The sequence below is a fragment of the Diabrotica virgifera genome, chromosome 5 (assembly GCF_917563875.1).
Source record: "Diabrotica virgifera virgifera chromosome 5, PGI_DIABVI_V3a".
Taxonomy (NCBI): domain Eukaryota; kingdom Metazoa; phylum Arthropoda; class Insecta; order Coleoptera; family Chrysomelidae; genus Diabrotica; species Diabrotica virgifera.
Window position 1 is genome coordinate 28,799,659 of NC_065447.1, and position 22,505 is coordinate 28,822,163.

The following is a 22,505-nucleotide window of genomic DNA, read 5'->3' on the forward strand; positions in this document are numbered from 1 at the left end:
TACTATTTTGCCGCAAAAGATCCCATTTCCTATCTCCCTAATTCAGGAGTATTCTCGAATTCATTCTTTATAAGACCAATCGATAAATCTGAACTGATCCAAACGATCAATAGTATCAAAAGCAAATCATCCTGTAGTACTGATGGACTATCCATAAAAATCTTCTCAAATCTCACAGAAAATGTGTTGGAACTACTCGTCTCACTAATTAATGATTCCTTTGAAAGAAGCAAATTCCCAGAGTGCCTAAAGATAGCCATTATTATTCCTCTTCATAAGGGTGGTGAAAAATCTAATGCTTGCAATTATAGACCTATTGCCTTACTACCGGTACTCTCCAAAATGATTGAGAGACTCATAAAAACCCGACTTATGTCCTTTCTCATTGATAACAACATCTTATCCCAAAATCAGTTCGGCTTTTTAACTAATAAATGTACCACTGATGCCATGTTTTCTGTGCTTCATGAGGTTTACCAAGCACTAAACAATAATCTTTATACTGTTTCCACTGTTTTCTGTGACTATGCCAAAGCTTTTGATTGTGTATATCACGACATTTTGATTAAAAAACTAAAGGGCCTAGCCGGGTAAGATGGTGAAAAGTGCCCCCAGCTCGATTTAAATTCCATATAGGCCAATTTTTAGCACATATAGAGGAACTCACTTTCTGAAATTTTTAGCCCCCTAGGTGGTCACGTGACCCCCCTAGAGCCTAATTAGCCTTTTTATGTTTTTATTTTCTATCTCAGGCGCATCAAGAGCTAGCCAAAAACTTTATTAAAAAAAGTTGTAAGTTCCAAAAAGATCTATAAGAAAAAAATTGTTTTCATTTTTTGGCCGGAAATTCGAATTTTTAGAACAATTTTAAACTTTTAAATGACTCTGAATAAAAAACTAAGACACTCGTTTTTACTAAAATTAATTATAATGTGTATTTTTGCACAATCTTTCACCCTGAATTTTTTCAGACTTTTAAAATTGGTGAAACGTACCTTTAAAAATAAAAAACCGCATTTTTTCAGTTTTTTTTTTTCGTATTTTGAAACAATTTTATACATATTTTTCAAAAAAGGTAACACTGTTACTAGAATAGGTAAAAAACTGAAAAATAATTGGGGTTTGCTTAATAAAAATTTTTTGTAAAGCCATCCATTTTCAAAATACAGGGCGTTGAAGAAAACAAAATTTTACACATTTTTTACGATTTTGCTGAAACTACTGGCAACATTGTAATAAAACTTGGCGGGATTTAAGAGCTGGTTATTGTGCATATTTTGACATACAATTAATGATTTGATATTCATCATTGGCTCGCATAGGGGTAATGGTCTGAACTTTTTAAAGAATAAAGATAGTACGCCACTGACATATTTCAAATTAACAATCGTTTTTTAATTTCTCGTTCAATTTGTGACAAAAAATGTATCTTCTTATTTTTTCATACGACGCGCCATTTTTATTCAAAAAATAAAAGATCTTAACCCTTACAAAGTATTCGAACTTCTAGTAGTTTCTACATCTACATACATAATAAACTCATACATCCATTATCAAAATTAATTCGAATACTTTGGAAGCGTTAAGATATTTTATTTTTTGCAGCAAAACAGCGCGTCGTATGAAAAAATGAGAAGATAGATTTTTTATTGCAAATTGAACGAGGAATTCAAAAACGATTGTTAATTTGAAATATGTCAGTGGCGTACTATCTTTTTTTCTTTGAAAAGTTCAGACCATTACCCCTATGCGCGCCAATGATGAATATTAAATCCTTAGTTGTATGTCAAAACATGCACAATAACTACCTCTTAAAACCCGCCAAGTTTTATTACAATGTTGCCAGTAGTTTCGGCAAAATCGTAAAAAATATGTAAAATTTTGTTTTCTTCAACGCCCTGTATCTTGAAAATGGATGGCGTTACAAAAAATTTTTATGAAGCAAATCCCAATTATTTTTCAGTTTTTTACCTATTCTAGTGACGGTGTTAAATTTTTTGAAAAATATGTATAAAATTGTATCAAAAAAACGAAAAAAAACCGAAAAAATGCGGTTTTTTATTGTTAAAGGTACGTTTCACCAATTTTAAAAATCTGAAAAAATTCAGGGTGAAAGATTGTGCAAAAATACACACTATAATTAATTTTCGTAAAAACGAGTGTCTTAGTTTTTTTTTCAGATTTATTTAAAAGTTTAAAATTGTTCTAAAAATTCGAATTTCCCGCCAAAAAAATAAAAAAAAATTTTTCATATAGATCTTTTTAAAACTTACAACTTTTTTAAATAAAGTTTTTGGCTAGCTCTTAATGCGGCTGAGATAAAAAATAAAAACATAAAAAGCCTAATTAGGCTCTAGGGGGGTCACGTGACCACCTAGGGGGCTAAAAATTTCAGAAAGTGAGTTCCTCTATATGTGCTAAAAAGTGGCCTATATGGAATTTAGATTGGGTTGGGGGCACTTTTCACCATCTTACCCGGCTAGGCCCTTTCTATGGAATTCGATGTATTTCTTCGAATTGGTTCCAATCTTACTTGAATAATAGGAAACAACTAGTTAGAGCAAATGATACTGACTCTAGTCTCAAAAACATTGTATGTGGAGTACCACAAGGTTCAGTATTGGGTCCTCTACTGTTCCTTATCTTTATAAATGACATCACTAATTTAAAAATCGATGGATAAATTTTTCTTTGTGCTGATGATACCAGTATCACTTGGAGCAACTCAACTATTGCATCTCTTCATGCAACTATAACTTCTGATTTGCTTGCGATAAAAACCTGGTCTGATTCTAATTTACTCTCTTTTGGCGTGGATAAGACAGTAGCATTATCCTATAAAAAAGCTCTTCAACCCCTGCTTGTTAATAACAGCCAGATCTCTACCGTTGATTCTGTAAAATTTCTTGGTATTTTTTTTGGACAGCCACCTCAAATGGTCCCTTCATATCGATTTGTTAAGTAAGAAACTCGCCTCAGCCTGCTATGCTATAAGATCTGTTTCGAAAGAACTCAATTTAGCATCTTCTAAACCAGTGGTTCCCAACCTTTTTCGGCCTACCGCCCATTTTTCCAAAAACAAAATACTTAACGCCCCCCTTAAAAAACTCTTCCATTCTTAAAATTAGTAACGCACTTTCATTCACAATTGTTTTACCTTTTTTGGGTCAAAGGCTACCTTAAATATGATTCGACGGCCCCTTAACTAATCCAAGCAACAACAAATTAAAAAAAAATGTTTTATTCAAAAATACAGTATTCATGTATTGATCAAACTTTAACTTAAATACATATCATAAAAAACAATATAATAATAATATAACATTTTTAATGAGAAGGCTGAGCTTGATGTAATGATAGTAATCTGTCAATATTTGGTTCCATACTTGTCATCAGCAATCTTAAATCACCGCGCTCCACTATGGACAGTCTATTTCTCTTCTTTGTTAATAAATTGCTGACTATGCTAAATCCTCTTTCGGCTAAATACGATGAAGGAAAGGCAATGAAAAACTTCTTTGATGCAGCCCATAAAGCTGGATATAATACTGAAATTTGACATTGCAGCCAAAATTCTTGATATCCATTTTTAAATTTCACTTTTAACTCTTCATTTGTTGACAATTCTATCAATTCCTCCTGTAGTGATAATTCTGCTGTTTATAACTTGAGAACGGTTCTAGCACCCAATCTGGAATAATCAGACCAAGGATATCCTGAAATCTATTCCTAAAATCTTCTTGAAGTGCTTCCAAGTGCTGGCAATATACCAGAATGTCTTCATCATTTGTCTCCACAGAGGAAAGATTTTGAAACTGATGAAATTGTCTCCGACCCAAATTTTGCCTATACAAATTAAGTTTTGACACGAACGAGGAAATAGTTCCTATTGCTTTGATAAAATTCAAATTATCACCTTGTAGCTGTAGGTTTGTTTCACTAAATTTATCGTATAAATCAGTTAAATAAGCAATATCGCTCTTAAATTTTAATAAATTGTCTCTCAAAGAATCATCATTGCTTTCAAAAAACTCTAAAACTGAGTCAAAGAGATCATAAAATCTTTTTAGACAGGTACCCTTCGAAAGCCATCGAACTTCTGTATGCAACAATAAACGATTAAAATTCTCGTCGTTTTCATCACACAGTTTTCTAAACAATCTATCATTGAGACCACTGCTTCTGATCTTGTTAACTACAGTAATTAGATATTGTAGTGAACAATGAAGGCGATCACTAAGATTTCTTGCAACTAAATGCTGTCTGTGAATTACACAATGCACGGCGAGTATATTTGGTACCGATTTTTTCAAATATGCTATCAGTCCGCTGTGTCGTCCAACCATTGCCGGAGCACCATCTGTAGCAACAGTTATGACATTTTCCAGAGGTATACCTTTATCTGTAAAATAGTGTTCCAGAACATCAAATATCGATTTGCCTTTAGTATCTGTTTCCAGTGTTCTTACAACTAACAGTTCTTGACAGATTTTTTCACTTTTTATGAAGCGAACGTACGCAAGAAGTAAAGACTCATTGTTTGGCAGTGTTGATTCATCAAGCTGTAAAGAAAACTCAGTAGTCTTTAAATAATCAGTTAGAGAACGCTCCACATCCTCAGACATTTCGTCAATTCGTCTCTGTACCGTATTATTGCTTAATGGAATTTTTTTAATAATATCAGATGCCGGCTGGTGCAGTACAGTCCGCAAAACTTCACTTACAGCTGGCAGTATTAATTCTTCGCCAATAGTATGGGGTTTTCCTGATTTAGCTATAAGTAAGGAAATGTTATAAGAAGCACGTAGCCCATCATCGTCTTGCTTTGATGCTGCTGAAAAGATACTAGCTAAAGTTGGACGTTTGAAATGTTGTTTTTTGAGCATTTCAAAATATGATAAATTTCTGTCTTTTCTGTCGGGATGTATTTTGGTCAAATGTTCTTGTAATCGTGAAGGTTTCATGGCTTCATTTGAGAAAACTCTCTGGCAAATTAAACACATTGGTAATGCCTTATTAGAAGGCGACTGAATAAAACCATACTTGAAATATTCGACATTGTATTGTCTGCACTTTTTCTTTGGATCGGACATACTGTAGGTATATCTGTAAAAATAAATATGCTGTAGCCACCGCTTTGATAATTTTAAATAATAAACTTTTAAATATTTTTTTAGTTAGCAAAATCAATATTTCAGAGTGGCGGAATATCCAAAGCAAGTAGTCGAGAAATTTAAAACATGCCACAAGTAAATAAATATACACTGAGAGAAGAATTTGAGGAAAAATTACAAAACAACTTATTAAAAATTACCATACTGTACACATATTATAAAAATAACTATATTCAGTAAATAGTTTATTTTTGGCAGTCTATGATCAGATTACTATTCAGTATAGTAAATTTTATTAAGATTTTTTGTACTTTTTCCCCAATTCTTCTCTCAGTGTAGGTAGGTCCTAATTAACTTTTTACTTTGATCCAGTTTGTGCAAGTTGGTACTTTTTGAATATTTTACAATAACTATACATATAAGGAAACAAATTTAGATTTATTACATTTTTACAAATACCTCGTAAATTACGATAGGGAAAAATAATAAAGAATTATAGTAAGTGATATAAATGCCACATAGATACTTACCTTTGTGACAAATATGTATTACAATAAAATATATTTCTAATAAATGCACTGCAACTTTCTGCAAATAACACACAGAAAATTCACCACCCTGCTTTAGCGAAACAATCTCAAATGATTAAGTTATGCCTGACCATGCCGCTGCGCGAAGGAGGAGCCAAAATTCACTTAAAGCAGAAAGGTTCTACTGGAAGTGGAATTATACTAACCAAACTGAAACGTTCGACTGCAACGTCGAAATTGTTGCAGTGTTGGACTGAGTGATAAATAAAAAATTGCACGGTGCATAACCAAAATGCATTTTGTGCATTTCGTTTATATTTTCGGATTCACCTTCTCTATTTCTGTGTGAGAAGCGAAAATCAAAGTTGTTAGAAGCAAAGAAGCAATGAGTTACTTTAGGGGGGCGGCAGCTGTTCCTCAACGCCCCCCAAATTTTCCTTGGACCCAAAAAAGCCCCCTTATCTCTCTTCAACGCCGTTGGGAACCACTGTTCTAAACTAACATATTTTTCCTTGTTCGAGTCTCATCTTCGATATGGTCTTCCTTTTTGGGGTTCTAGTACAGCTGCCCAATTAGATATTATTTTTAAATTACAAAAAAGAGCAATAAGGTATCTGTTTTTCCTCAGAAGAACAACACATTGCAGAAGTTACTTCAAAGATCACGGAATTTTAACCCTTCCATCTTTATATATTTTAGAAACTGTTTGCTTAATTCGTAAACACATGCATGTTTTTCCAGCAAGACCTCATCATGACTACTCCACCAGAAATTCAACTTTTGATGTCTATTTACCGATCCCGTCCTCTGAGTAAAGAAATCTACATTATATTCCGCAAAAAAACTATACAACCATCTCCCTTTACAACTCAAATCTGCAACATCTTTCCCCAAGTTCCGTAAAATGACAAAAGCTCATCTATCTAAAAGACCATATTATTCAGTAGAAGAGTTTCTTAATGACTAACTAGGAAATTACAGTAATGTACAAGTAACCAAACTTATCTATATTTGGGTGTCACATGCAGCAGCTTAAACTTATTAGTTCCTATGTCTATAGTTTACTTTGTTGTATGTTCACTTTGCAATTTCTATAAATTGTTGCAATATATCGATTTTGTTTTTTTCTTCTTTACTTTATTAACTTTTATTTTTTTTATATTGACGATTTATCAAATTTCAGAAAATTGTATTTGTTATTGTTATTATTTATTTATTTTTTCTGATTTTATATTAAGCTTTGTCCATAAAATTTGTATAATTTTCAGTGACAATAAAGCATATTTCTATTCTATTCTATATTGTACAACAAGTGAGAAAAAATAAAAGCGAGGGAGAAATATGTAATTTTCTCATGTGTTGTACACTGTACTTTTTCTATGGATGCGGTTTTGTCAAGAGTTCAAACTTCAAAATTAAATAATTTAGGTGCTTTTAGGTATATTATCTGCATAAATTGAAATAAAATACATACAGGTATACATGTATACTCCATCTAATTTACTTACCGTTGCACGTCATCCGCGTCATAGCCCGAGACGTCACATGATACCAACACGAAATATTTAGGCGGTAGGTGTGTTCTTTTTTAGAATCACTTTGTCTAGTACACTGGCATTACAGCCACTAGACATATTTTAACTATTTAGAATGGGAAATAAGCCACAATATTATTAAAAAATGATTTTTATTAACGTTTCGAATATAATAATATTTAATAATATAATATATTTAATAATATAATAATATAATAATATTTATAATTTAAACAAAATTATAGTAAAGTCAGAATTTGGTATTAATTTTGAGAGTAAATTAAATGTAAGACCAAATACTTACGATGTCGGGATAGTATCACGAGGTTTTTCCTGTTTTTCCCTCGTGATTTACTATGAGATCTCTAACGCGAGAATTTTAATGTCACCGTTGCATGTGGTTGTCTTTTTAAAGACAGATCACATGCTATGATTTTTTGTGACGGATATTCTTGAGTTGGGGTTGATTTCATGTAATCGAATGAACTATCTTTCAGTAAAGTCGTCCCAGGAACGCAACTCATAAATATTGGCAATATCATTTTAAAGTCTTCTACTTTAAAATGTATCATATGTATCTGAATTGCCGATATAAATGAGTCAAATTAAATAAATTATTAGAAGAATTTTTTTACTAAGCAACAACATTTTTGTTTATATTAATAGTATTTTGTATTTTGACAACGGCACCCGATTTGGGCGTCGAAACGTTAATAAAAATCATTTTTTAATAATATTGTGGCTTATTTCCCATTCTAAATAGTTAAAATTGTAAAAATGCCACAAGAAAATAGCTTCAGAACAACATTAGACATATTTTATTATATACGCGTAGAAATAATATTTAAAGATTTCTACTAATGTTAACTTAAAGAAATACACAATAATATGTTTCATTTAATTTGTATAAATGGATTATAAAGCGTTTTTATGAAGCACATTTGTTCGGAATACACTGTAACTATAATCGAACGAAGGTAATATTTTGGCATAAATTGGTAACATTTATTTGACAGTTGCGGTGATGACACTTCATATTTGTTTATATTCTTTACTATAAGTATTTGTTTTATTATATTTACTGTTTTTATTATGTACTTTAACGTAATATTATAACATAATTCTTGTTTTCTATTTCTAAAGTTTTTATTTATTTACATTGAATATTATTTTGTTTTGCTATATAATCCACTTCTGCAAAAATTGTGCGATGTATTTGATTTAAAATGAATTCAAGAATTTTTTGGTAATTGGGCAACAATGTCAACTTAGATCTCTAACGTAAATAATGACGTGCAACGGTAAGATGAACTGTAGGTATTTAATATTCTTAAAATTTATATACGTTATTTATTTAAAATTATAAAACAGTTACTTATGTTTGAACAGTTTTGAAAGATAATTCCTGGTAAGTTTTGCTTCAACACATTTTGTTTGAGAACATTAATTGTGTTTGTATTGTGCATGTTACCATGGAAACAGCGATCATATGTATGTAAAACCGTAGGAGAAACTGTGACAAAAAATATTTCTCACTGTGTGAGAAATTGTTCGTTTTGAATGTATGTAAGTAGTGAGAGAAGTTGCACATTGTAGAGCATCCATAGAAAAATATTTTAATTTTACCTTTCATTATAAAAGATTGTATTTTTAAAAAGGTTTATCAGTTAAAAAATAATAAAATAAACTTTATGAACATATAAAAAATGTCTAGTAAACCATTTTATGGATAATTCAGAGAGAAACTATCAGAAGCAAAATATTTATTTCAAAAATTCTAATGAAAATTACCTGTACTATCATTTTCGATTTCTGCTGGATCCATATTTTCTAGAAAACCATAAACCAATGTTTGGTACCTCTCCCATGGTAGGGTTGGCTTATCATCAGGGTTTTGTTGTTTCCACTGTCTGTCAACATCCTCAGTAATGTATCGTTTCTGAGTAAATCTGATCCAATCCTTGAGTTCTTCTCTGTTGATAAATCCATCATTGTTGACATCAATTTTGTCTGCTATTATTCTAAAAAAAGATTTATGTTGAATATGAGTATATGCACTAAATTTGTTAGATGACCTGCCTCATAAAAGCAGAAAAATTCTATGCGGTGATTTTAACATTAATTATGCTGCTGCTAGTGCTACCCAAGTGTCCCTGGCAAACATATTTGAATCGTATGGTCTCTCAATGCACGTTGATTCTCCTACAAGGATAACAAAAACTACATCTACCATAATCGATTATATTGTCTCAGATTTCTCACCCCTTGATGTCTGCTCTACAGTTATTAATGCGGGACTATCTGATCATGAAGCAGTGTATACGAAGTTTAACATCTTCAGCAAACCCTCCTCAAAAACCCGACGTTTAGGTAGGATTTTTTCCGCCCGGAATTTTCGTAAATTCCAAAATTTATGCTTAACTTCTGAGTGGCAATTTCCTTCTATAGCCGTGGACTATAATTTCAGTGTTTTTCTAGATAAGCTTCTCCACATCTTCAATAAGGCATTTCCTTTAATTCCTATTAAGCCAAAACATCGGAAACCTTGGGTTACGAAAGGTATTCGCATATCAGCTAAGAATATGCGTTCACTACTATACATCAAGAAATTTACTACCAATGTTGCTGTCACTGAATATATCATGAAGTACAGGACAACATATCTAAAACTTGTCAGGTCAGCTAAAAAAGCCTATTATCAAAATCGTCTGAGAAGCTCTAAAAGTGTTGCAAAAGAGACTTGGTCTATAATAAACGATCTTCGAAATAAAACTCACACAGCTCAATCATTTTCCCTTCCAAATCCTGAAAGTCTAAACGACTACTTCGTTAATGTGAGTAAAAATATAACATCAACAATTTTGCCGCAACAAGATCCTATTTCCTATCTTCCTAATTCAAGACAGGTCTCGAATTCATTCTTTTTACGACCAGTCGATAACTCTGAACTTATCCAAACAATCAATTGTATCAAAAGCAAATCATCCTGTAGTACTGATGGACTATCTATAAAAATTTTCTCTAATCTCACAGAAAATGTGTTGGAAATCCTCCTCTCACTAATTAATGATTCCTTCGAAAAAGGTAAATTTCCAGAGTGCCTAAAGACAGCCATTATTATTCCTCTTCATAAGGGTGGCGAAAAATCTGATGCCTGCAACTATAGACCTATTGCCTTACTACCGGTACTCTCCAAAATTATTGAGAGACTCATTAAAACTCGACTTATGTCCTTTATCGTTGATAACAACATTTTATCACAAAATCAGTTCGGCTTTTTAACAAATAAATGTACCACTGATGCCATGTTTTCTGTACTACATGAGGTTTACCAAGCACTAAACAATAATCTTTATACTGCCACTGTTTTCTGCGACTATGCCAAAGCTTTTGATTGTGTAAATCACGACATCTTGATTACAAAACTAAATTTCTATGGAATTCGAGGTATTTCTTTGAATTGGTTCCAATCCTACTTGAATAATCGGAAACAACTAGTTAGAGCAAATGATACTGACTCTAGTCTCAAAAACATCGTCTGTGGAGTACCACAAGGTTCAGTATTGGGTCCTATACTGTTCCTTATCTTTATAAATGACATTACTAATTTAAAAATCAATGGGAAAATTTTTCTTTTTGCTGATGATACCAGTATCACTTGGAGCAACTCAACTATTGAATCTCTTCATGAAACTATAACTTCGGATCTACTGACGATAAAGACCTGGTCTGACTCTAATTTACTCTCTTTTAACGTAAATAAAACAGTAGCATTATCGTATAAAGGAGCTCTTCAACCTTTGCCACTTCATAACAGCCAGATCAGTACCGTTGATTCTGTAAAATTTCTTGGTATTTTTTTAGACAGCAACCTCAAATGGTCCCTTCATATCGATTCGTTAAGTAAGAAACTCGCCTCAGCTTGCTATGCAATACGATCTGTCTCAAGGGAACTCAATTTAGCATCTTCTAAAATAACATATTTTTCGTTGTTCGAGTCTCATCTTCGATATGGTCTTCCTTTTTGGGGTTCTAGTACAGCTGCTCAATTTGATGTCATTTTTAGATTGCAAAAAAGAGCAATAAGATATTTGTTTGGCCTCAGAAGATCTACACATTGCAGAAGTTACTTCAGAGATCACGAAATTTTAACACTTCCATCTTTATATATTCTAGAAACGGTTTGTTTAATTCGTAAACACCTTCATGTCTTTCCATCTAGGCCCAATCATCTTTACTCCACCAGAAATTCAATCTTTGATATTTATTTACCGATTCCATCCACTGAGTTAGTAAAGAAATCTATATTATGTCTATATTATGTAAACTGTACAATCATCTTCCGTTACAACTTAAATCTGCAACATCTTTCCCTAAGTTCCGAAAAATGACAAAAGCCTATCTATCCAAAAGACCATATTATTCAATAGAAGAATTTCTTAATGAATAACTAAGAAAATTGGGTTCCATGCGCAGTAGCATAAACTTGTCAGTTCCTTATGTTGTACCTATTTTATTTTATTTGTTGTATGTTCAATTTGCAATTTATATATGTTTTGCAATAAATTGTTTTTGTCTTGGCTTTTATATCTTATACTGTACATTGTTGACGATTTATCTAATTTTAGTAAATTGTAGTTGTTATTTGTTATTTATATTATGTTTTTCTTTTGACTGTATGTAAGCTTTGTCCATAAAATTATAAAAATTTTCAGTGGCAATAAAGCATATTTCTATTCTATTCTATTCTAAACGAATGATTGTTGATGAATGCTTGTTGATGATTTTAAGGAGTCATCAGGCAGAGAGGATACCCATAAGACTGATTTTGAAATCGAAATATACACACACCTCACTATTATTGAAATACCTAATTTTTTTAGAACAATTTGTGAAGTGGAAATTGAAACATCAAAAACATTAGTTGTCATCATAAGTCATTTTCTAATACTAATTTAAATACACATGAAGTGGTTGATTAATGGACTCATAATTTTTTAATAATATTTTCCAAAACAAATCAAATGACAACTAAAGATAAAGCTGTACAACTACCTAACTTTTGTTGTTTCCTTTTAGAAGAATTTAAATAACTCATCGGTATGGTCATTTTACTATTAAAAACAATAAAACTTAAAGCAGAAAATGAATGTGGGCTCAAAATTGTCAATTGACCTATATACATTATTGTTGATCTTTATCAAGAATGGCATTACACTTCTCAAAATCAAAAGTAGCTGTGAAGGAATTTTAATATTTTAACACAATTAAAAATATGAGTATGTACGTTAATTGATCATTTTAAAAATTAAAGTAGAACTTCACTAGCCTGTCTTTGGTTTTTTATTAGAGGATTTTTATTTTTCATCTACATATGCTTAAAATATGATAATTTTGTTTGGGAATTATACACACACAAAATTAGCCGAACAGGTTAAAAATGGGACATGTTTGATGTCTCGTATTTCATAAACCAGTAGTCGGATTTGAGTGATTCTTTTAGTATGTTATAGCCTTATTATTTAAGAATATCAGTGTAATAATATTGTTGCTGGACAGGTAAATGGCATTTTATACCGGGTGTAACAAGCATACTGTGTTTTTTTCTTAAAGTTCGGAACACCCTGTGGAATATTCCAGCATATATAAAATATTAAAATTAAAACTCGATTGTAGAACTATGCTTTCTTAACATTTTCTTTTTTGATTCATTTGCTTATGTTGGAAAATAAAAAAGTTATGTGCTTTAACAACTAGCCATGTTTTTTATCAATAAATCCTCATAGTAGGGGAGAAAACTATGCTAAATTTGCAATTACTCGAGCGTTCTTGGGACCTGGAGTGGATTGTGAAGAGTGGTTGCTACAACCAAAAAAAGTTAAGTTAAGTTTTCCATAAAGTGTGGGACCTTCCATTTTTCAATTTAATTTTACATTTCCACCAATCGTTTTTCCCGATTATAGCGCCATTTATCCATAATAGGAAAAAATGTTGCGAATAAAAGTTGCTTATTTTTACGTCAAGGATCCAAATCTGCAATGAAAATTGGGGGCTACTATTTAATATTTTAATGTAACCCCCCACCCCACCTCCGTGGGGGTCGTGTTTGGTGCCATTCGGTAGATTTTTGAAAATAATTGAATAGTTGTATTTTGCAGTTTTACGATCTGATGTTCATTTCGCAAAAAATCGCAGGGTTCGTATTTATAATTAAAATCATTATAAAGTCATTAGTCAAGTTAAACAGTGTTTTTTGATCTCTGCTCGAATTATTGGATTTAAAGTGGTTTAAACTTATCCAAAATTTTCGTTCTTTTTGTGTATTGTTCTTCAAATGTATCTACGTTCATTGAAGAGATTAATTTTCTTGTTTTTGTTTGCAAGTCCAATCAATATTTGATAATATTATTTCATCTATTGTGTATACTCCTTATAAAAAGCTACTAAATAAGCCAAAAAAGTGCCAACTGATAAGAACTTAATTGAGGTGATAGGTTTATTAGTCCAGGAATATTAGAACTGATATACTCACATTATATTAGCCCAGTGAAATTGGCATTATGGCTGCAAATAAGTGTTCAAAGTGCAATGAAGATATCAGTGATAAATCAGTGGCTTGTGACAGCTGTCATATTATTCTTCATCCGACCGAAGGATGTACTGGCTTAAGTGCTTCTGAACTTCGAGCTGTTGTAATCCAGAAGAGAACGTTGTTCTACTTTTGTTCTGATTGCCGACTGTCATTCAAAAGTGTGCCCAAAATTCTAAGAGAAGTTGAAAACCTGAAGTGCGAAGTCACCTTACTCAAAGCTGAAATCCAGATGCTAAAAGATAACAAGAGTAACTTTCCAATAACCGATGACATCATAAATGAGCTACACGAACGCCAAAAAAGGTCAAATAATTTACTTATCTTCAATCTCCCAGAACCATCAACTTCAACTGAGGATATTAATCAAATAAAAACACTTTTATCTGGAGCGAGTGAAGGTGCGATAAGTGTCAACAGTAAACATATCTTTCGTTTTGGGAAGAAGAATAAAAACGGTCATAGACCAATTAAAGTCGTTCTTTCCTCGGCTCGCGAAGTGCATCAAATCTTAAGAAACAAAGTTAAATTAGGCCAGGCAAATAAAATATTTTGTCGGTCTTGACGGTCCAGTTAGCTGGGGCTCAGTCGATCGACAAGTTTAGTGGATTTGCGATTTGCGGTCGCTGGTTCGAGCCTCAGCTAGGTCATGAAATTTATAAAAGGCCAACGCCGTAGTATAAAACTCAATAGAGTCTACGGCTTGGTCTGGAATAAACTGGCGTCTGATCGACCTATGGAGGAGCGGTACGGGAAGGGATAAGGGCTTCCGGCTTGGTGATACTCCTCCATAGATCCCTACCGAAGGGCGTTGACGCCTAAGAACGGTGTATACATAAATAAAATATTTTTCCTATCTGATCAAACTCCCTGTCAGAAAAAGCAACTCGATTCAGTGAAAAACGAACTTAGAGTGCGTCAACAGGCTGGTGAGCAAAATTTAACTATTAAATACTTCAACAATACACCGAAAATCTGTAAAAAAAACTAAAACCGGGCAGCCCTATACTTTATTACCAAAATGTTAGAGGACTAAGAACTAAACTGTCTGACCTCAGCTTGAATGTCAGCAACTGTTCCTATGATATCATTATCTTAACTGAAACCTGGCTCACACCTGAAATTACGGATGCTGAACTTGGACTTCTCAACTACAACATCTACAGAACTGACCGCTCTAAGGACTCCAGTGTCTTCAGTAGAGGTGGGGGAGTGTTGATTGCCATTAAGAACTCAATTCCTTCTTATCAAATTCAGTCTGATCCTTCGATTGAACAGTTGTTTGTTCTCTTTAATAACAAATCTATAATCGGTACAGTATATTTTCCACCTAAATCTATAGCTACTTTATACCAATCGTACTTTGAACAGCTTATCACTATAAGCGAGCAATATGATAGAGCAAACCTTTTTCTATTGGGTGATTTTAATCTTCCATCTGCAGTTTGGGATGTCGATGATTATTGTTCCGTTGCTTCTCCTCAGCCTACAGCTACACAATCTGAAGCTGATTCTATTGAAACTATATCCAATATCTGTGCTTTTTTCAATCTCTTCCAGACCAACGAAATAACCAACGATAGAGGAGTTACGCTTGATCTCATTTTATCTCCATTGGGTATTGATGTATTGAAGGCTATCGACACTTTAATTCCAGTGGACACACATCATCCTCCGCTTGAATGCAGTTTGCCACTCAAAATCACAAATGATCATTTATCTGGTGAAGAGTATTATTATGACTTTGTTCATACTGACTATGCAGCAATTCGTTCATCCCTTCAAGCAATTAATTGGGATGGTGCACTTCAAGGAAAAGTACTCTCTGACATGGTTTCTGTATTTTACGACATTTTTTATTCCATCATTGATTGTTTTGTTCCGCTAAAAAAAATCTGTGATAAGAAATATCCATGCTGGTACTCCTCTGAGCTGAAGAAGTTGCTTCACGAGAAGAAATCAGTGCACAAGATATATAAGAGCACAAGGTGTCCAGAAAGTTATGCAACATTTAGTAACTTAAGAACTAGATGTAAATTTTTATCAAGACAGTGTTATGCTGATTACATTCAACGTACCGAACATTCTATTGTTAATAACGTTAAATCCTTTTGGAAATTTGTAAGTAGTAAAAGGGAAAATAACGCTATACCTAATACAATGACTCTTGGAGATCGTACTGCCTTCAATGGAACTGATATTGCTAATCTTTTTGCTAACCAATTCTCTTCCGTCTATACTAACCAATCCTTACATCCGCATGTAACCCAGATTTCACCTTTGGTTAATGTGTCTAATTATCACATTGAAATTTCAAAAATCTACGAAAAACTGTCTGAACTCAATACCAACAAAGGTCCTGGTCCTGATGGAATTCCCCCCACTTTCCTTAAAACATTCAGCTTCATTCTATCGCGCCCACTTTTTTATATATTTAATAAGTCTTTATCAACAGGGGAATTTCCAGACTACTGGAAAAACTCTTATGTCACTCCAATATATAAATCAGGTCGAAAATCGGATATAGGTAACTATCGTCCCATTTGTATTCTTAGTGCTATTCCTAAAGTTTTTGAGAGCATTATTTCCGATTATTTAAGTTATGACTTCTCGCCAATTATAGGGGCCCAACAATTTGGATTTACATCCAAAAAATCAGCAGAATTGGGTCTCATAACATATGTTGATTTTTTGACAGATGCTCTTGAGAGGGGTTTACAAGTTGACTCTGTGTATACTGACTTTTCCAAAGCTTTCGACAAAGTTAATCATGAGCTCTTGATTCATAAACTTTATTTATACAGAGTTGATGGCCTTATATTGAAGTGGCTCAAGAGCTATCTTACGCAAAGATCGCAAATTGTCAGGGTTAATCATCACTATTCTCATACCATCTCTGTTAACTCAGGTGTACCACAGGGATCACACTTGGGACCTCTGTTGTTTAATATATTTATCAATGATCTAATACCCTGTTTCCAAGTAAGTGAAACTTTGTTATTCGCTGATGATTTAAAATGTTTTAAAATAATCACATCTGAGGCTGATTCACTTAGTCTACAAGGTGATATTGATCGCCTATCTAACTGGTGTATGCAAAATGGTATGTGTTTGAATGCATCCAAATGCCATATTCTTCGTTTCCACCGAACTCATCATCCAATCATCTTCGAATATAGTATAAATAATCTGACCTTACATTCTGCCTCTGAAACTAGGGATCTAGGTGTGATCCTTGACTCCGCCCTTAGCTATAAATCACACATTTACAGTACAATACAGAAGTCTATGAAGATGCTTGGCTTTATAAAAAGAACCACTAGAGACTTTACAAACATCTCAGCTATTAAATCTCTTTATTTCTCCCTGGTTAGATCTCATTTCGATTACTGTTCCACAATTTGGTCCCCCTATTACTTTACTCATAAACTGAAGATTGAGGCTGTCCAACACAATTTTCTGAGATATACTGCCAGTAAGTTGCATGTATACTATGACTATTCTGTATTAGAGCGCATACTGAACTTACCTCCTCTTGAGGTACGCAGAAAACAAAGAGACTTAATTATTTTATTTAAAATTATCAACGGGCTGTGTAACTGCCCCGAACTTCTCTCCAAAATATCTCTATTTGTCCCCAGTCGTTCGACTAGGCAGGTGCAAACCTTTTATGTCTCTTTTCATAGATTCAATTATTCTTACAACACATTTATTCCTAGAACTCTTCGATTAGCTAACTCATTAAATAACCTCGAAATTTTTAATATATCAGTTTCCCGCTTTAAAAACCTAATTTCTTCCCTAACTTTTTAACTTTTTAATATTTTCGGCCAGAGCTTTTGTATTGTGATTAGTGTTACATGACCTGTATGTATTAGATAACTTAAAACCGTTATACCTTACAACATTTCCGAATTGATTTAGGTGATATCTTTTGTTTGTAATTGTACTGACCTAATGTTATCTTATTCTTTTTTTTTCTTTTTTGTAACTGTATTACTCATACGAGTTATTTTTTCTCAAACCACTTGGTTATATGTTATAATAATATTACGATAGTTTATGTTATATAATTGGTTAACATTAATGTTATATAATTGTATAATTATGTTATATAATTTAGAACACTGTAAAATTTATATCGGAATAGGGCTTGCCCGTGAATAAATAAATAAATAAATAAATAAATAATTTTTAATTTACCCCCCAACCCTCTCCGTGGGGTGTCACGAGCCCTCACGGAGGTGGGGTGGGGGATGTAATTTAAAATCTTAAATAGGAGCCCCCAATTTTTATTGTAGATTTGGATTCTTTACGTAAAAATAAGCAACTTTTATTCGACATATTTTTTCGAATTATGGATAGATAGCACTATAATCGGAGAAAATGATTGTTTCAAATGGAAAATTAAATTAAAAAATGAAAAGTCCCCCACTTTATGGAAAACTTAACTTAACCTTTTTCTGATTTTAGAACATACTCTTCACAATCCAATAGGTCCCCATAACGCTTGAGTAACTGCAAATTTAGTAAACTTTCCTCCTCTACTATGAGGATTTATTGATGAAAAACATGGATAGTTGTTAACGCACATAACTTTTTTAATATCTCACATAAGTAAATTAATTGAAAAGGAAAATGTTAAGCAAGCCTAAGTCTACAATCGAGTAGTAATTCTAATATTTTACATATGCTAGAATATTCCACAGGGTGTTCCAAACTTTAAGAAAAAAACACAATATGATTGGTACACCCGGTATAAAATGGTATTTACCTGTATAGCAACAATATTATTACAACGATATTCTTAAATAATAAGACTATAACATACTAAAAGAATCACTCAAATCGGACCACTGGTTTATGAAATACAAGACATCAAACATGTCCCATTTTTAACGTGTTTGGCTAATTTTGCCAGTGTGTGTAGCAATCAAGAACATTTTATAATATAGAAATACAACACAGAATCAATAAAGGTAGAAGCATCACTAGATCCCTCAATTCAATTTTATGGGACAAAGATATCAGGAAGGAAACAAAGAGAAGAATATATGAAAGTATAATGAAGAGCACTACAATCTATGGTGCAGAAGTTTGGGACATAAGTGCAAGAAATAAAAAGAAGCTACAAGTACAGAAATGGACTTGTTGTAGGAGTAGTTCTGGTGCTTGGATCTTTTCGGGAATATTTAATATACTCAGGTAGAAATCGTGCGGTGATAATTTCTCAATATTCTCAAATTTGTAGTTTGGTTCCTTTTCGAATAGCCCTACCCAATTAGACCTATAGTAACCTATGGTTGCGGGACCCGGCTAATGACAAAAAAGGATAGAGAGCAACTCAAGATATTTGAGAGAAAGCTACTAACAAATGGCCCAGTGTAGAGGAAGACGGCACATGGAGAATCAGGAGAAGTGACGAGATTAATGAATTGAATAAAGTATTGTATGATTTGTTAAAAGTAGAAGACTGTAATTTATGCAACATGTCACGCAACAAGAAGTTACAAAATCCATGATGAGGTGGAAGACAACCTCATCCAGATAGACAGGCAAAGAACCATCCAGGGTTATGATGCCAAAAGAAGAAGGAACATTAAAACACAGAGATATTATGAAAACTGAACATTCTTATGAATAAAACTGATATTGGTAGACTTCTTAATGTTGTTCTGAAGCTATTTCCTTGTGGCATTTTTATAATTACGTATTTTTTATGGGAAATAAGCCACAATTTTACTAAAAAATGAATTTATTAACGTTTCGAAGCCCAAATCGGGTTTCGTTGTCAAAATACAAAATACTATTAAAATAAAACAAACATGTTGTTGCTAAGTAAAAAAAATTCTTCTAATAATTTATTTAATCTGACTCATTTATATTGGCAATTCAGACGTATATTATACATTTTAAAGTAGAAGACTTTAAAATGATATCGCCAATATTTATGAGTTGCGTTCCTGGGACGACTTTAGAAAAGAAAAATTTTAAAAAGACGACAACTTTCTTGATTTGGGATTGATTTCATGTAATCGAATGAACTATCTTTTAGTAAAGTCGTCCCAGGAACGCAACTCATAAATATTGGCGATATCATTTTAAAGTCTTCTACTTTAAAATGTATAATATACGTCTGAATTGCCAATATAAATGAGTCAGATTAAATAAATTATTAGAAGAATTTTTTTTTACTTAGCAACAACATGTTTGTTTTATTTTAATAGTATTTTGTATTTTGACAACGAAACCCGATTTGGGCTTCGAAACGTTAATAAATTGATTTTTTAGTAAAATTGTGGCTTATTTCCCATAAAAAATACGTAATGGTAGACTTCTGATAGAAATTACGAAAAAGTATATAGAAGATAAAGATACAAGAGGTAGAAATGTAATTGAAGAATACAATTAGAGTAAAATAGATAAATGTCATTGAAACGGTTGACAAGTTTACATACCTGGGAGTAGAAATATATGCCAACAGATCAGAAGATGGAGAAATACGGAGGAGAATAACGCAGGCAAACAGAGCTTATTTTGTCCTCTCCAAAAACAAACAGAAGGAAACATCCAAAAACAAACTTGACACATTCAAAAGGAAAGTACTGAGGGAAATACTAGGACCTGTAAGGGAAAACGGAATCTTCAGAAGTTGATACAACAACAAACTTTATCAACTTTATAACGAAGCACCCCTGTCAAACTTCATTAGAATACAAAGATTGCAATGGGCCGGACATGTGATAAGAATGGGAGAGGATAGGCTACCAAAAAGAGCACTGAATGCTAGAATGCAGGGAAAGAGACTGGTTGGAAAGCCAAGAAAGTGCTGGGAAGACCCAGTAAACAGTGACGCACAAGCCCTTTTAGGAGTCCGTAAATGGAGAAGAGCAGCCACAGACAAGCAAGGCAAAAAATAAAGGAAGCCAAGGGTCAATTTGGGCTTTAGAAGAAGAAGAAAATAAATAAAACAAAATACAACTATTTAATAAAATATTCTTATGAGTTCATAAAAATAGAGATGATGTTATCAACTGAAACACAACTGCCTTTCATGTTTCCTTTCTTGTATCTGTTACACAAAAGCAAATATATGTCAATATCAAAATTTATGATAAGCTATTCACAATCTCTAAATGTAAAAAGTACTAATTTTAAGATGGGATTACTTAAAGCAATGACCTCATAAAAATTAAAAATAAGATTGTACTCCTTACCCTCCAAAAATAGAATACAGAGCACATGGAGGGAAAACAATTAATATTGATAAGGTAATTGTAATAAATATTGATAAGGTATTATTCTCAAGGTGAAATTTTATCTTAGATAACCCATGAAATGCCGGTACTTAAATAAATACAGGTGTAGTGTAATACATACCCCAGTCTCCTTTTGCTTTCTTCAGGGGGCAGTTGATCGAAAGTTTTTGCTTCTTCTGCTCCCAAGAAAGCTTCGTGGTCATATTCAGGATTGTGGTGCCCATTTTCCGAGTGTTCTTTATCACTTAACTCCTTATTATGTACCCTCTTTTCCCCATGAACTTCCTCCTTTGGCACTGCTAATACTGCGGAAATTAAGCAGAAAACTACAAAACAAAGTTTGTGGTCCATTTTGTAGTGATTTTCTGCTGCCACTGAAGGAAGACCTATTTCTGGATGTTAAATTAAAATTGTTGGAAATTGAAGTTGAAACGCGTGGCTTACGTTTATTGGCTGCTGTGATCAAGTTACATTTGCTTCCACATCATCAAAAACATAAACTCCCACTGTTAATTGTTCTAGAAGATGCCGATATGTTTATAAATGTCAACAGTGACGAGTTTGTTTCTGCAAAACACTCCGTAACATCTGTCAAAGCAATTATTTCTTTCCTTCCAAGGCAATTCAGATTTACTTATCTCTCTCATACGGAAAGGAGTGAATCTCCAGGAATTTAGAATGTATAAAATTAACCTAAAATAATTCTTTTACTGTTTCTTAGGTTAAAGGTCAACTCATTATGAATGCAAAAATAAAATATTACTATAAATAATGTATTATTTCTTTAATATTGTATATCGGTTTCGGTTTAGTCTTATGAAAATAAAATTAAAAATTGAAATATTTGTAAAGGTCGCAACGTAAGTTGCATATCTACTAGTATGTGGTATGCCTAAATTTTGTCATAATTCCTTTATTTGCTTTTTGATATTCTACGATAAGCTGCTCTATGTTAAATCGATTTACTTAGTTAAATTTTTTTTTAGAAATACACAATCCAACATCAGCCATCCGGGTTATTATTATATTAAAATAAAATGAAATTGAAATATTTTTAAAGGTCGCAGCATAAGTTGCATATCTACTAGTATTTGGTATGCATGATTTTGTAATTATACAGTCTATTCCATGAATACACCACTTTTTGAATTCAGTATGAAAGGATGGATTTAATAAATGGTCCAATGTGCTGAACAGGGCCTATTTTACCACTAGGCCCGTGAAGCACCTGCCTCGGGCCCATATTTGAATGGGGCCCGGAAAGATCACCAAACAAAACATGTTTATTACAATAACAAAACAAATTTTCGAAATTCTTTCATTTTACGAATAAATGATAACCATAAGAGTTATAATTAAGTGGATAGGCGCAAACTTTCGGTTCAATGCTCTTTAAATGCATTCATATTTTCGAATCCTCAAAAAACTAATAAATATTTTTAAAAAATTTAGACGCAGAATGAAAGATTACATTATTA

General features: G+C 32.6%; 1 protein-coding gene across 1 annotated transcript in view; it reads right to left on the minus strand.

Annotated features, from left to right (window-relative positions):
- Positions 1-21,566, minus strand: part of LOC114334742 (calumenin) — a 34,875-nt gene extending 13,309 nt beyond the window's left edge. Inside the window, exons 1-2 of the mRNA XM_028284833.2 lie at positions 21,149-21,566; positions 8,971-9,200 (exon numbers count right to left, since the gene is read on the minus strand). Of these exons, the coding sequence (XP_028140634.1) occupies positions 8,971-9,200; positions 21,149-21,378 (460 nt within the window). The 5' untranslated portion in view covers positions 21,379-21,566. The remainder of the gene's footprint in view (positions 1-8,970; positions 9,201-21,148) is intronic.
- Between the last annotated feature and the right edge of the window lie 939 nt (positions 21,567-22,505).